General features: G+C 42.1%; 1 protein-coding gene across 1 annotated transcript; it reads right to left on the bottom strand.

Moving 5' to 3' along the window:
- Positions 1-6,096: 6,096 nt before the first annotated feature.
- On the bottom strand, positions 6,097-10,168 carry LOC142196701 (uncharacterized). Its single transcript, XM_075266678.1, has 2 exons — positions 10,102-10,168; positions 6,097-7,421 (listed from the first exon to the last, which is right to left on the bottom strand). Exon 2 carries the CDS (start codon positions 7,393-7,395, stop codon positions 6,277-6,279), a length of 1,119 nt encoding a protein of 372 aa, XP_075122779.1. The 5' UTR covers positions 7,396-7,421; positions 10,102-10,168; the 3' UTR covers positions 6,097-6,276.
- Between the last annotated feature and the right edge of the window lie 6,990 nt (positions 10,169-17,158).

Here is a 17,158-nt window from a genome sequence, read left to right as displayed (position 1 = left end):
CGCGCAGGGAGTTAAGCAGCAGGACACCTGTGCCGGCTGCATCCATTCATTCCTATGAGAGCGTGCTATTCGAAACTACCGTTTTGAATAGTACTTGCTCATCTCTAATTGTCAACAAAAAGTCTGTAATGCTGCATTTTTAAAAAGAACTGCCTGCATTTTCTACTTGCAGAAATGTGTTCTACATGTTACTCTATATGTCACCTGTATGCAAACAGCCAGTACACCAGAGGTTTTCGGTTTAAGGGCCATTACCATATAGGTGACTTGTATAATAACGTGCTACTCTTTACAGCACTTAAAAACTGTAGACCCAGACTTATGAGAAATGGCCTGGAATTATTGAGTGTTTCACTTATCAGTGATGCCTGCAGTGACCACAGAACTGCCTGCATTTGTGTTTAGTACATAGTGTGTCACCGATCTGTCCTGACTGACAGCTTTAGCTTGTTGGATGCAAACGAGAGAAGACCTATAAGGCCTTATGGCTGCGACTATTCCATTTTTCACAGACTGTCAATTTTTGGCCTTATTCATGTGGTAGCTATGTGACACCCTTTTCTAAAATGACTGTTACACAGCCGGTGTAACACAAAGCAAGTATATGGGTGTATTTGTGTGTCAGTCTTTGTCCATTTTGATGGATAAAAAAAACAATGTCCAGTTTATAGAAGAACATATAAAACAGTCCATCAAAAAACGAATGTGAATTATCCCATTCACTCTTGTTTTAAAAACGTCATGTGAATAAGGTCTAAGGTTGGTCATACACACAAGATCTGTATTTGAAAAACTTCTGAGCCAAATTTAGCTGGATCTTCCCAAGGCATGTAGATAAATATGTTATGCCCAGATTTAGGGCTGTTTTTTATGCAAAACTGAAATCTGTACAAATGCAATGAATAAAAAACAAAACAGGAAACAAAAAAAAAACAAACTGTAGGACTTTACATAAATTATTATTAATTCACCTGTAACATAGCATTTTTTCCAGGAAGGAAAGTAAAGGCTTAAGAAAAAAAAAACATAAGGGGTCAGTTAATATTTGTATAATGTTTTCGTGTCTCTTTTTTGTGGGGCATGTGCTTCTTTTTCTTTTTTGTTTTATGCTTCAGCATTCTGTTACGTAAAAAGGTGGAAATTCATCATAAATTTTGTGCAAAATTCACCTAGTGTGTTTCCACTGCTGTCAGATATGTTGGGTTTCTTACACTACCCATGTACTGGAATGCTGTTGCCCTTTTTCTTGCTTTTTTTTTTCTCAAAGAGTCATTTGAAAAATGTTACAAGCATGCCCACTCTCCCTGACTAAAAGGCAAAGTGGCAACCCTGCAACATAGACGCAAACATGTTATAAATTTTGCTCACGCAGTTTAAGGGTCAGAATTAAAGCAAAAGAGATTTGATAAATGCTTTAGTGTGTTACCAGCCTTCTAGATTGGTATCTCCTTAAAGGTACTGAGAAATCAAAGCTACATGTGTAAAACAAATAAAGTAAGCACTCAGTCTTAGGCCACACCGTGTGGAAGAACCCCCTTTTTTTAGTTGGAGATTTTGCTGCTGGTTTTGTTGAGCCTGTGGGAGGACCAGATTTAGTAGAAGGGAGAATTATGAGGACTTTATTTCTCTCTCCTTTTAAAACCACTTTGGCTTTTGCTGAAAAAAAAAATGCAGCTTTTCCACAACATGTGGCCTCTGCCTAAAAAATACTGTCCATACACTTTTATATTTTAGACTGCTTAAGCGTCAGACTTTGGACTGTCTTCTGTTGGTTGGTCACGCATAAACCTCCGATAGCCAATACAGCCAACTATCAACTAAAGTCCGTCAGAACCAAAATATGTTGGATCTTTTCTGCAGTAATCTGTTGTGTATGGGTTTGACTGAAAGACCTGTGGACATTTTTTTTGTATTGTGGGCATGTGTTTGTGCTAGTAAAACACATACCTACAAAGTGTCTGTTTTTTCCAGTTTTCAGCACTTTATTAGCATTGAGAGACATTCATGAGTTAATATTCCAAATGTCTGGGGTTCATGGTGGTTCACGGGTTGGGGACAGTTGGCCATATGAACAATCAACTAGTATTCATTTCAAACAAGCAATAGCAGTCTAAAAAGTAATGTCTATGGCCAGCTTTTAGGGTGAGTTCACACTGAGTATATGCCAGCTTATTCTGAACCTAAAACACGTTCAGAATCCGCGGCATATAAAGCAGTTCCCATTTATTTCTATGGGAGCCGGCATACGAGCGCTCCCCATAGAAATGAATGGGCTGCTTTTTTCACTACGAGCACTCCCATTGAAGTGAATGGGAAGTGCTCGCGTGTACGGCTCGGCATGAGCAGAGCTAGCCTATTCACTTCAATGGGAGCGCTCGTAGTGAAAAAAGCAGCCCATTCATTTCTATGGGGAGCGCTCGTATGCCGGCTCCCATAGAAATGAATGGGAACTGCTTTATACGCCGCTGATTCTGAACGTGTTTTACGTTCAGATTAAGCTGGCGTATACTCAGTGTGAACTCACCCTTATGATACGGTCCAACACCGCGGAAAAGCTTCACGTAGAAGTATTCATAATGTGGGCCATATTTCAAGAGCCAAGCTTCCAAGCCAGTGTCTGGACTCCAAGCATCATAATTATCTATTATGCTAGGGGTCCCTTGCTCTACTGTCCTGTACTGTCAGGGCCAGCATAAGCACCATGCAGATACCAGGGCCCATTGAACTGAAGGGGCTTACTGCTCAGCTGAGTTTTATTAACAAAACCTTGCTAAACTTGCTGTCATCCATATGCAACCCCTTGTGCCCTATAGTTTCCCTCTCTGACCCCTCTGTAGCTTCTGTCTTCTCCATGTATCCAAGTGCTTCTGTAACAGTTGATATTTCATTTATTTACTTAAATGTAGATTGTGAGCCCCATATAGGGCTTTTTTTTTTTTTTGCCTTTGGCAGGATTTGAACACCAGGACCCAGCGCTGCAAGGGTGCAGTGCTCACCACTGAGCCACCGTGTGGCCCCAACAGTTGATATTTGAATAAGTAATAGATAAGCAGTGAAATCCTATTCATTTGCTAATGTTTATTAATCCATTGTAGTGAAGAAAAAAAAAAAAAACGCAACAGAACACATTATAAGATAATCCTTTAATAGTCCCACAGTGGGGAAATTTCAGGTTATAAGTTAATGATTTTGGGTGAAGGTGTTATCTGCCATGAGATGAAGCCAACACTGGCGTGGTTTGCATTTATAACAGGGGGGTTTAGTTTAGGGGTTATTTTTGAGTTTATCCAGAACAACCCCTTTAATTAATATAGGGCTGAGGGGGAAGTTATTTTTCTGTGCGTTTTTATGGCTTTCCTTTAATATGATGCTGTACCATAGCATAATACATTGAAAGAAAGCTCTTATGTTATGCATCTGTACAAGAACTGCATGTGTTAATGTATAGCCTCTGTATATGTGGCTGTAATGTGTACGAGGCCCTACTCCTACTCTTGCTCAGATGTTAAACCTGGTTTGAGCAAAATCTTGTGAGTTTACTATTAGAGATGAGCGAGTAGTATTCGATATTCGATCGAATACTACGGTATTCGATCGTATACTATGGTATTCGAAATATTCGTACTCAATCGAATACTACTAGCTATTCGCAGTAAATATTCGATTCAGAGCCAGCGTTGATTGGCCGAATGCTATACAGTATATAGAAATCGGCAAATCAACGCTGGTTCTGCAGCAGGCTCGTCCTCGCTAGTCAGGAGAGCTGGCAGCTTCAAATTTCAAGAGTAAAAAAGATCCAGCAAAAGCCAAGGTAGATGGTTCAATATAGAAAAATTTCTTCTTTATTATAAATCGCACATGCTCAATAAAAACCGCAACGGTACAAACATTACAAGCAAAAAATAGCGTCAGACTGACGCGTTTCGGATCCTATGTCCTTCCTCAAAGTCTGAAGTCAGTTCAGACTTTGAGGAAGGACATAGGATCCGAAACGCGTCAGTCTGACGCTATTTTTTGCTTGTAATGTTTGTACCGTTGCGGTTTTTATTGAGCATGTGCGATTTATAATAAAGAAGAAATTTTTCTATATTGAACCATCTACCTTGGCTTTTGCTGGATCTTTTTTACTCTTGAAATTTGTGCCTACTGCTCCGAGTCGAGGGAGTCTAGTTTTCCGGGCATAGCCTTACCGAGGATATATCGGTGAAAAGGAGTTTTACACATGGAAACCGAGATTCGACGACGTTTGGGCTGAGTATCAAATCTTTTTCTTGCTCAATTTTTTCACTGACTGTACTGAGCTGGCAGCTTGCTGTTACGACTGAGCTTACTTTTTCTCATAGTAATGAATAGACCAGCATTGATTGGCCAGTGTACAGCATTCAGACAATCAACGTTGGTTCTGCCGGAGGCTCGTCTGTGAGGAGGCGGAGTCTAAGATCGGACTACAGCAGTCTCCATTGTGGTCCGATATTAGACTCAGTTCCCTCATAACAGCAAGCTGCCAGCTCTCCTGACTAGCAAGGACGAGCCTGCTGCAGAACCAGTATTGATTTGCCGCAGGCTCGTCTTTGCTAGTCGGGAGAGCTGGCAGCTTGCTATTATGAGGGAGCTGACTCTTTCTCATAGGAATGAATTCACCAGCGTTGATTGGCCAGTGTACAGCATTCGGCCAATCAACGCTGGTCCTGCCGGAGACTTGTTTGTGAGGAGGCAGAGTCTAATATCGGACCACAATGGAGACTGCTGTGGTCCGATCTCAGACTCCTGGACTCCTTGCTGTCTTGGGACCTCTTTAATGACATCATGTGAGTCATGTAGTTTCTGCGTTGCACTATTATCAGCATCAGGCACTGTTCACACGGTGGCACAGATTTTCTGTTACCATTATATTTATAGGGACACACCAATGTTTCCATAGGTATAAATGCTGCGATTTCCAAAACGGCAATGGTTTCGGAAATCACAGTGTGTCCGCTGCATGTATTTTTTCACAGTGTGTGGCTGACATTCACTAGGAACTGTAAAATGCTGTGACCAAACTGCAGAGTTTACACCACATGCACCCCTGGCCATAAGGTGTTTTCCAGCTCATTTTTATTGATGCTCTAGCCTCAGAACAGATCATCAATAAGAGATCAGTGATCCTCTATGATCTGCTTTATAAAGGGACCATGACTCCTATTTATATCAAACACTGTCTATAGTGACCCTGTCATGTAATTCCAGCCTTTTCACATAGACGTGTATAGGATGAGGCTGTTGTTACATTACATGGCCACTATGAGATGTATGATACTATATAAACAGAAGCGGTCACGGCACTTACACAGATACCACGGTTCGTTCAAACAGCTGATCCCTGGGGTCCCGGCTATTGGAAATCCACAATTTTTTTTTTTTTTTTTTTAAAACCTTTTAATTAGGAAACACCTGGGGCATTATTAATAAGGGGCACTATTTACAGGGGGTACACAAGGAAGTTATTTAAAGATACACTTGGGGGGTATATTTTCATTATAGAGGGTTATATTATATATTTTATAATTGGGGATAGCAGCAGGATCGGTGTGTAGGTGAGGACAATGTGGGTCAGGTGTCTGGAAAAGTAAGGAGCCAAAGATGTCTGTGCTGCAAACTTTACAGAGATTGAAAGAAGTGGCCATGGCGGTTAGGATGGAATGGAAATGTGAACAATTAGTCAGAGATGTCACCTGTAAGTGACTAAATGTTACTGCCCTGTAGTCACCTAAATTGTCTGCACTATATCCACCACAATGCGGTCACCATATAGTGATAATATTGGTATACATAAATCGGAGGTCCACTTGGACATGTTTAAACATCCCCCGTGTGCTGAACCCATATGTACGCCTCTGCAACAGTGGATCCCTTGAGGTACACCTTACTTCAGGCGGTATTATTCTTATGCCTATGTACTACTTCTGCTATCCATATAGATTGTAAGTTCCTCAATTGCTAGCCATGTGCTGTCAATGAGACTTACCGCAAAAGAAGAAAAAAGGCTGCATGTTACATAAGTATTTTTAATATAGCATAGTTCAATTTAAAGCTGTAAATCTTAATCTTCACTATTTTTTTTTGTCCAAATTTATAGGTTTTCCCTTTCACACACAAAAAATGTCAGTATTACAGCAATTCTACAAGCCAACATCCAGTGGTTCAATCATGGTTATGTAGTTCTGTACTTGAGGTTTATGCCCTGACTCCTGTTTTAGGCAGCTGTAAGAAGACTTCAGATCTTGAGTCACTTCTTTATTCCTCTGCGGTGTACACACATGTATTGGGCACATCTCTGTAGGTGCCCCCCTGTTTTACATTGGGCATTACAGCCTCTGTATAGAATCTTTCCAGTTTTGGTTCTGTGGCTTTCCAAAACTCCAGGTCAAATGTCACTGGGACCACTGCAGTCTCTCTGTTGGTGTAGACCACAAAGTCTGCATTGCTTATCCCTGTAACGGCCATCTGGCACTGTACCTGGGTATAGTAACTATGTTGTGGTTTCAGCCTATAAGAATCTCCATTTAGGGCTAAGCAGAAATCCCGGTCTTTACATGCTTCATGTATTGTGCGCTCTCTATGTTTAAATGGACATTTCACTTCTAAAATATTCAGGGTCTCTCCTGAGAGCTTGTCTTTCACCAGTCCATCAGGACTTGCTGCCAACCAGTTTTTGGTTGGGTGAATGAATAGCCCACATGGTTCCACCTGCACTTCTCTGCCTTTAGTGATAGATGCCAGTCTCTCATAGGCATTCACAGCCTTTTTCTCATTCCTGATACCCCAGTTCATAGCAGCAGTTTGTACTTTTGGTGCTGTACCCAATATGGCTTTCAGATACGATTGTGGTATTTCGCTGGTCTTTCGATTAGCAAATTTACTGTGAGATACTTGATGCGCTAAAGAAGCCGTAATGCGGTTCTGACGCCAATAATACCAATCTTGATTCTCTCTCTGCCCACGGGTCTGTCGTTCTATTGTATCAATAGCTCCTTGAGAAAGATGATCTTGAAAATGATGTACAGGTGTCTTTGCTGCTTGTCTTTTAGGGACATCGACGGCTGAATGAAGAGTCCCAGATTCCTTTGAGGTTGGTGTATGTTTCTTGTCACTGGCTTTTCTTCTAGCCGCATTTGAAGAATCTTCTGAGTTTTCTGTGTGTCTTGTTGATCGATGGGCGCCTTGTCTGTTGTGTACTTTAGGCGGTTCACTGGCAGTGCGCGGCTCTTGTTCTCTACATGGGCCAGGCTTTTCCAGTCCCGTACTTTGGTGAGATCTTCTAGCTGACACATTACCACAGGAGCGGTCTACAGCAGGTGTAGCGGTTTTTCCTGGCACTGCTTTTTGTGAATGTTTTCCTTCTGGTGGTGCCATTGTAATTTATTTAAATATCGGAAAGCCTGGAAAAATACAACATTGAATTTATTATTAAAGTGATAAGTGAATAAGGTGTAAAATATGCTATTATATGAATCATATGTATATACAGATGGTTCTTTATTTCATGTTTCTATGTGGAGGAACAGATCTGCACATTTAAGGACCTTGAAAAGGGGAACTTCTGAAAAAATTATAGGGGTATCCCAGGAGTTAAAGATTGATGTGTTTTATATACATATGTTAAGATGTGAATAATTCTATCTATAAATCAATGTTCTTGGTACAAGTCATATTTCTACATAGCAAATAATTTTCTTGTAAGTGTAGCAGAAAGAAGACTGAGTCAAGAACACAGACAATGCCCCTCATTCTAAGTAACTGAGTCATTAATGGAAAGGGTCAAAATAATTACGGAGAGTTAAATTAGTCGGGTGCCAATTTTGGGCCTTATTTAAGGTAAGAATGTGGCAAATGTTGTACATGATGGTTATATAGTGTATTTCCTTCTAAAATTCTAGGGAAAATAGGTCATTTTAGACCTTGTTCTGATGAGGAATCCATATTGATTCTAAAGTTGATTGGAGGGGCAAAAACAAATAGAGCAAATTTTAGGCTACTTAGCTAAAATTATCTGAAATGCATTGAAGTGGCAATGAAAACCTGAAAGAAGCAGAAGGAAGGTGGCGGGTGGGGGACTACTGTTCAAATGGATAGAAGAAAAGCCAAATTGGCAAAGGCTCAGTCAATGATCCCCTCCAGAAAGATCAAAGATTTTAAAGTTACACTAGGCTCACACTAGCATTTGAATTTCCATTTTTTGGGTCCACTTGGGGACCCGAAGATGGAAACCCTATCTTCTTAAAAGTGGTTAAACTCAGAAACCCCAGGAACCCATAAACTATAATGGGGTCCGTCGGTTTTCCGCTGAAAACGACAGATTTAATTGGAATCTGGGACAGAGAGACTGAAACGCTAAGGTCAATCTGGCATAACCAGTGAGCACTGCTATAGAAATAGAGGGAGTCAACTAAGTAAAGACAAATTACCTGTAAGAACTCCTGAAAAGTCCCCTTGTAGAAAAAAATGACATTTCCTGAACAGGTTAAAATTTGCCAAGGAACACAATGACGGGTCTCAATGACACATTGTGTGGACTGGTGAAAGCAAAATAGTTCCTTTTGGGTCTTGTGTAGGAACAGATCTACACATTTAAGTCAGATGACCCCTGAGCACTAAATACAAGCCACAGTATGCTGTGAAGATAGTAACGCATGGAATAGAAAAATCATAATATGGGGATGTTTCTCATACCATGGTTTGGGCCTATTTAAGGATTATAGATCAGTTTGAATATATCAAAATATGTGAGAAGATCGTGTTGCCTTATGCCGATGAAGAAATGACAAAGACCTAAAACCCATCAGTAACGGAACAACATCTGACACTTGACTTACTTCTGCATTGGTAATCCGTTCGGGGGAGTCCGCATGGGGACCCCCGGAATGGACTAACGAACGCATTAGCAAGCGGTGGGTGTGCAGTGAAAGCACACGGACGCAATAGACTATAATGGGGTCCATGTGCTTTCCGCACAAGTCATGCGGACAGGAAATAGATTGTGAGCTACTTTTCTGTCCGCATGTCCCGTGCGGAGACTGTGCAGAAAGCACATGGACTACATAGATTACCGACGCAAATGTGAACCAGGCCTCAGGTACAGACAATCAGGATTGAGGTAATGGAGTGGTCAGCCCATAGAGTATTTGTGGGATGACATAAAAAACGCAGAGCTGTGGACTGTAGTCCAATCTTCCCAGACTCGAAGACCTGCTTAGAGGTGCCAGAGGTTGGTCAACTCCATGCAACACAGATGTCAAACACTTCTCAGAAACAATGGTTATGCCTTCTAAATATCAGTTCAGTAATTCAAAGAAAAGTGAAATCTCAAATGTCTTTTCAGGTTCTACATTATATTTTTGAGTTTTTAAAGACAAATCCTGACACTGTTATTTTTTACACAGTCTATTATTTCCTTTTCTTGACTTTCTGTAAAGTATTAGCACAAACTGGATACACTTAGATATAATTTTGATTTTAAATGGAAATTGTAATATTTCCAATGTATCTTTAATTACGGAAATAAGTTATTATAAGGATTCTGACTCAATACTTTCTGAACACTACTGTGCTCTGTTTTGAAGATTATAAAGTGTGTGTGTGTGTGTGTGTGTGTGTGTGTGTGTGTGTGTGTGTATATACATACAACACAAACACCCCTACATAAATACACAAAGATGAGAATAGCCCCATAGACTGCCATTTCAGACCTAGGAGACACATTTCCTCCACATCTGGGGATTTCCTTCATGTCGGTATAAATAGAAGCAACTGTCTTGTGAGTGTCATAAGCCTGGGCTTGTCAGAAATACTGTACTAGTGAATCATAACAATCTCCATCCACCACTCCCTGCTGGTCAAGTGAAGGAAGAGCAGTAGGGGCTGCCTTGTATAACCCCGCTACTCTATATCACCAGATTTAGATTTGCCATCATTGTTAATCTGTTGACATGGGCGCATTGTCTGGATTATATCCTCCATTATTCAGTCCTACTGTCTCCAAAAACTGGTCTATCAATAGCTGCAGATAATAAAGAACACAAAGCACAGACCTGAAAGATATAACCTAAAGAGTTACATTACCTTCCAGTAGTCTCTGGCGGGTCCTTCTCTCCTGGAGGTTTCTGTCTGTGATCACTTGCTAGTTTCCTTTCTTTAGTATGACATGTCATGTGTACCCTCCCTCTTCTCTGTTCACCCTGCCCACCCCCTGACTCACAGCACACACTGACATGCAGTCAGGAGAGGACATGTCAGGACATAATCTGCACTGCCACCAGTGTGGCTGGATTTGTAGTTTGGTGCAGTATTTTATTTTTCTTTTGCAAAAGTCGCAAGTGGAGCATAAAGGGAATAAAATATAAAGAAAGTACACAGCTACTGAACATAAAGTTTGGATTCTGAAAGTTACACCACTTTGTTTTACACAATTGTAGTAAGGGTCAGAATGAGTGGTAGCTCAAACTGAATGTTATTCTTCTAAATGCAATTTTAAAAGTTATCTTTATATACGTGATACAACGTGCCTATAATGTATCAAAACTGTACTGTTGTGACCTGAAAGTACCCATTACTACAAGGTACAAGGGCACAGCTGGTAGATCTGTAATGTTAAAGGGGTAATCCAGGGGTAATCCAGTCACAACTAGTTACACCAGGGGTAGGGAACCTTCGGCTCTCCAGCTGCTGTGAAACTACAACTCCCAACATGCTCCATTAACTTCCATGGGAGTTCCAAGAACAGCAGAGCAAGTATGCATGCTGGGAGTTGTAGTTTTGCAACAGCTGGAGAGCTGTACGTTCCCTACCCCTGAGTTACACCCTACCCACAGGATACTTCAGTTTGTATTTCCAGCCACTTAGTCCAGTCCATACTGGGGTACAAAATACTCTGTCACGATCGGTGGAGGCTGCAGAGTTAGACCCTCATCAGCAAGTCACCCCGTGTGGGGAAAATAACCCACAGCATTTTACAATAGCAGTAAAACAAATAAGATTTTGGTTAAACTGTTCCATACAGTGTGGGGGGAAAAAACAAAAGCATTTTATGGCTGCATTTTGCTACATGGAGCCTTAGCATAAGGGCTAGTTCACATGGAGGGAGGTGGGACTGATTTTAACACTGAGAGTGACGCAGGGAGCCGCGTCACTCTCAGGTCAAAACCCGCCTGCCACGACTGTCACGGTCGTGGCTTTCCCCTCTGGAGTCGGCTCAAATGAATGGGCCGACCCTGTAGGTTGCTGCCGCCAGGCGGAAGCCGCGGCTCAACGGGCACGGTATTTGCCTAGAGAAAGGGCAGCTCGTTTTTTTTTTTCCGCTAGCGGCATGTCGCATGTCGACAAAAGAAGCCTGGCAGTCTCCATAGACCACCATTGTGAGGGGACGGATTATGACGTGGATTACGCGCCATAATCCGCCCCCCTCTGTGCCCATGTGAACGGGCCCTAAGGCTATGTTCCCGCAGGACATTGTAACAGCAAATAAACTGCTGTGAACTTGCTGGTGGTTAATCCAATGCAATGTACAGTACCAGTAGAGTGGATGAAAGCAAAATAAGTCTCATCCATACAGAGCGCCTTTGGTGCTGGCTTTCAATTTGGGCTACATGGCGACTTAGCGCTCGTCATATGACTAAAGACCATTGAGTTGCCTTCAACAACTTCACTAATGTAAGTGAATGGAGTTGCATCGTAACCTGAGGGTGCTGCGACTGCAATGTCTAGTTGCAAAAACATTAAGCACTGCTGGATTTTTGTGTCTAGAAGTTGCAGCACCGTTGCGTTTAAGATACAACTCCATGCATTTAAATTAGTGAAGGAGCAGCTGGGTCACATAGTGATCTTTGAATAAGTCACCATGTTGCCCTAGTCGTCTACTCATAGCATGTCAGTTTATATTGCAGGTTTTAATTTTGCAATGTGACGGATGAAAGCAGGGTACTCACTGCAATTACCAAAGGAACTACACCAAAAATACCTCACCATTAGAAATTTACATGTGGAAGTAGAAATTGAAAAAATCCTCTGTTTCCACAACCCAACCCTCCCCCCCCCCCCAGAAAAAAAAGGCTAGGCATAAGAACCCTATCATTACATTTCATTGGTCAAGAAGACATATTTATTTGCATATTATGTGTTATCAGCAGGATCTTTTTTCTGAAATTTCCCCACTGTGGGACTATTAAAGGATTATCTTATCTTTTTTATGTATTTACGTGCCCAGTTCAGATTTTACCTAAATGAGACCCCACACACATACTTCAATGCCCCATTAAGTAGCCCCACATAATGCCCCCTGTCCCCTCAATCACCATTGATATTTCATACAGGGTGCAGTGCAGGGTTTTTACTTTCCTTTATTTTTTTTTAGAGAGTGGTGTCAGCCAGGGTCAGCACTCCAAACCATCTTGCGCAATCAAATCTTCCTTACATACAGTTATACTTTTACTCTAAATGGTCTAATACTGCATAACTGTATATTTATAAGAAGGGAAGAGGGGTCAGAATTGAACCCTTTAAATATGTTAAAGATATAAATAATGTTGAGGAAGGAAATCTTTTGACATTCCTGACAATTCCTGTCAATGCAGACCCGAGCAAAATTTAATTACCCACTTCTGGACTGCCCATTGGGCATATACATTCGGGTGGCTGCCTTTGCTGTTGTGAAGTCCTGTGCACCCCTCCCCACATAGTTAAAACTTTATTGGTTAAGCTCTGATCTCCCTCTTCTTAGTCTATTAGAGAGGGAGATGGCACGCCTGTCTCTACCCCTAGTACTACTCCATGGTCAGCTGTTAGATAGACAGCTAGGATCACAAAGTTTTGGCTGGAGACAGGGTCGGACTGGCCCACCAGGGAAAGTTGAATCCCCCGGTGGGCCCCGAGTCCCGCCTACTAGTGCGCATATTTTCAATGCAGATGAGTGTTAAATGTCTCTGAAATTGCGTGTGAGACTTGAGCCACGTGTTGTAGGCCTTATCCACGATAGGAAGAAGTCAGCTTATTATAAATCAGTGTAGGGGTTTATTAATATCTTGAAGGAAAACACAGGAACAGGGAAAATGTCCAAAATAACACAAATATCAGTCAATATAGCTTACATCTTCAGATAAGTTAAAGTTCTTCATCTGGATATCCTGTAGTTACAGCTTGGTTCATGCTTGTCATCTGGTTGGTGGACTTGAGCTGGTCACGGTGTCCATGGATGACCATCTGCCTGGACCACCCACCCTGGTCTTCCCAAAGACAGACCCAGACGTGTATTTGTCACTAATTTATATTCATGAGAGGGGGTGTTACCTTCCATCTTGCTGCTATGTAAGGAGATTTCTACTATGGTGTACTCTAAACGCACCCATGTTCCCAGAATATAGCAGTATATGATGTCAGTAGAGTGTTAACCCCATGTCTGCTAGAGAATATTGTAAATATAATACTTAACAATGAGGACCTTTCATGGGTTGGGGCACATGCGGTTTTATATACCGCTAGGAAGCCAACAGTGCGCTGAATTCAGCGCACTGTCGGCGTTCACGATCTGTGCCCCATGTGAAGAGCTATTGGTGCCGGTACCGTAGGAGCATCCTTCTTCACAGCAGCGCCTATAGCGCTGTACTGTGAGAGTGGGTAGGAACGTCCCCCTCCCCTCCTGATAGTGCTCGTCCATAGACGAGCATTATCAGGAGAAGGCGCTGCTGTGAAGAAGGACGTTCCTGACTGACTGTCAGGAACGCCCTTCTGACTGCGAAGAGCTACGGTACTGGCACTAATAGCTCTTCACATGGGTCACAGATCGGGAAAGTCGACAGTCGACTTTCTAGCAGTATATAAAACCGCATGTGCCCCAAGTGATGAAAGGTCCTCTTTAAGAGGGACATTAAACTGGGGACAACTGGAGGGGGACATTAAACCATGGGAGTGCAGTGATGGAAGCCAATAGCCTGGGGAACATTAAAGGGGGTGTGCAGGATAACATTTTTTTTTTTTTTTAATTATAGGTGGAAAAAAAAAACCCTATAGGTGGAAAAAAAAAAACCCCTATACTTTCTCTCCTGTCCCCAATGCTTCTCAGCGCGGTTCAGTCATCCAGCTCTCCTTTCTTCCAGCTGAAGTTCCCTCTGCATGTGACTACCTGTGACGTCACATGACCCATGAGGCCAATCAGCAGTCTAAGGGGAGGGACCTGGGACGTCAAAGCCTGTGAGGATTTCAAGAAGACAGCAGAGCTGCAGGACTGGACCGTGCAAGGAGGACACTGGAGCACTGGGGATAGACAAGTATGTTTAGTATGTTTTGGGGTGGCTGGGATGGGTTCACCTCCCCCTGACTAATTATAAAAAAGAAAAACATATATACTGGACAACCTCTTTAAAGTGCCGCGCATTATAGGGGTTATATTATAGGGGTCGTCCAGGCATAATTTGTTATGGTTTATTCTCAGGATAGGCCAGAGATACCTGATCTGTACAAGGCCGATACCCAGCCCTTGAACCGATCAGCTGTACAGAGCCATTTCTGGCACCAGTCCTGTACATAAAACGGGGCAAAAAGCAGAAAGCTCAGTCTACTTTATATCAGCCGGCACCGTCACTGCATCTCGGCACTTATTGAAGTCAGTCGGAGCTGATCTGCAGTGAAGGTGCTGGGCGACTAAATAGCAGATGGCGCTTTCTGCTTCCAGGCGTGCATTGTGTACAAAACAGGGGCCAGAAGTGGCTCCATACAGCTGATGGGGCCATGTGTCAGCCCCCTACTGATCAGGCATTTATGGCCTATCCTGAGCAAAGGCCATAAAATAGATTAACCTTGGACAACCCCTTTAATATGCATTGCACAATTTAATGTCCCCCTCACAGAATGTCAACCCCATCACTGCTTCCACACAATATATTGGCTCCATCACTGTTCTCCTTACAAGTATGGGGGACCAGTCTAGTGGCCATAAAATTTTTTTGCTCTGACATCCCTTTAAAAAAGGTTGTCCATAAACTGGAGTGATAACTGTGGCGGCCACTAGGACGGTGTGAAAAAAATAAGTATATTCACCGGTCCCCAGCACCCTGCCTGTGTCTGCTCGGTCTCATGGCAGCGCCTCATTTCTCCATCCTGCACCTAATTGGTCTTTACAGTCACACGAGGTGCAGGACTTCCAGCAAGAAGGAGCTGGCACAAGACTAAATGGACACTGGTAGTGGACAACAGTGTGCCGGGGACATGAGTATGCTTTTTTATTTTAAACCTCATACCCACCACATCTGTTGCTCCTCTGCAGATCAGCTTTTCCAGGACATTGCATCTACAAGTAATGGTAACAATTCTAGGAGCCATAATGTTCACTTGCCATCTAGGGTGTAGCAGTAGGTTTAGGTAGTGCTTTGTTGCACATGGTATAATGGGTGAGCAGCATGGCTCCCAACATGTTATTACCTTTAGTTGCCCTGTCTCGGTACCGCTGGTTTGCAGGAGTCCTGATGGTGGGCCCCTAGAAACAATTCCACTGGTGGGCCCTAGACATCCCAGTCCGACACTGGCTGGAGACCATGCTGATTGGGCATAGAGGTCCATGGCATGGAATTTTATGAGGAGTGCAGTTTCCAAAACGAAGTCAGTACTTGGTTCTTTTCCATTATATTGGCACCTTAGGGGCTCTGCAAATGTATCATGGAAATTGAAAATGATTCTGTGTACATGCACATGAGGGGTATTTCTGTACTTGGAAAAATGCATTTGAAATTGTGTGGTGCATTTTCTCCTTTAACCCTTTGTGAAAATGAAAATTTGTGGGCTAAAGTGACTTCTTAGAAAAAGAGTATTTTTTCACTTTCACGTTCCAATGCTAGTAAAATCTGTGAAACAACTCTGTAGTAAAAATGCTCACTATACTTGATAAATTCCTTGAGGGGTATAGTTTCCAAAATGGGGTACCTTTTGGAGGGTTTCACTTGTACTGGTACTTAAGGGGCTCTGCAAAGGAGACACAGCACCTGAAAACTATTCCAAACAATTGGATTTTCAAATGCCCAGTGGCACTCCTTCTCTTTGGCATGCTGCTGTGCACATATACATCAGTTTACATCCACATATGGGATGTCTGTCTGGAAAGCAAAGCTTTTTGAAAATTGGGAATCTTTCCAAATTTGCAATTTTTTTTTAAATTGATAAGTACAAAAAATATTGATTAGTGTTTACCATTAACATGAAGTACAATGTGTCACAAAACAACAATCTCACACTCGCTAGGGTAAGTTAAAGCATCTCAAAGTTTTTTGCACATAAACTGATACATCCGTTTTGAAAAATGTCCTTAAGGCCCAAGCCCCACAAAGCGTAAATACCGTGATTTTACTGAGACACAAATGCTGCGGCAAAGACAGAGGTATTTTACAGTAACTTCAAAGTGGATGGGATTCTAATGCCATCCACACATTACAGAAAAATATGCACAGTAGACATGCAGTGATTTCAAAAAGCGGCTCTGTGGACATTCTGTGAAAAGCGCTGTGGGAAAAACTACAATGTATTCCTGCCGAGGCTTTTCCTGCAGCGCTTTTTGACGGTGGCTCGTTACGTGGGGTCTTAGCCTATGGCGGTTTTTAAGTGTGTCATTAAGGGGTTAAAGAAGGATAGCCAGTGTTCTGATGCTCATTCCCTCCCTTCCCTTGCCCTGTCGACCCCAACTCAGATCCCACACCTGAATCCAAAATCAAAGAGAGAAAAAGAATACAGAAGAAGTGACAAAATGCTGTCCAAAGTTTACTTAAAAAGGACCTTTCACCACCTCCACTAATTCAAGATTTATTTTTGATTACCGTACATTATACCATTATTGATATTGTAGAAGTAATTAGATATCTAGCTTGTTAAATATTTCCTTTCTTAGCAATTCAATCACTGAATTTTTAATGATTAATGTGAGCCTTATGGCTTCTGTCTGCCCATGGATGTCAGCCATTTATGAAGGAGTCTGAATCAGAGCAGTAGTGAGGCTGTGGAAAAATAGAAGAGTCAGAGTCGGAGTCCGGCTATGGAAAAATAGAGGAATCATAGTCAGAGACTTGATCTAAAGACTGAACAACGCTGTTCTGCTGCTCATAATATGGTCTGCAATTAAATGGTTCCATTATTTTCCAGATCTTTT

The sequence above is a fragment of the Leptodactylus fuscus genome, chromosome 3 (assembly GCF_031893055.1).
Source record: "Leptodactylus fuscus isolate aLepFus1 chromosome 3, aLepFus1.hap2, whole genome shotgun sequence".
Classification (NCBI taxonomy): Eukaryota; Metazoa; Chordata; class Amphibia; order Anura; family Leptodactylidae; genus Leptodactylus; species Leptodactylus fuscus.
The sequence above is the reverse complement of the archived record's forward strand: the minus strand, read 5'-3'. Positions and strand labels throughout refer to the sequence as shown.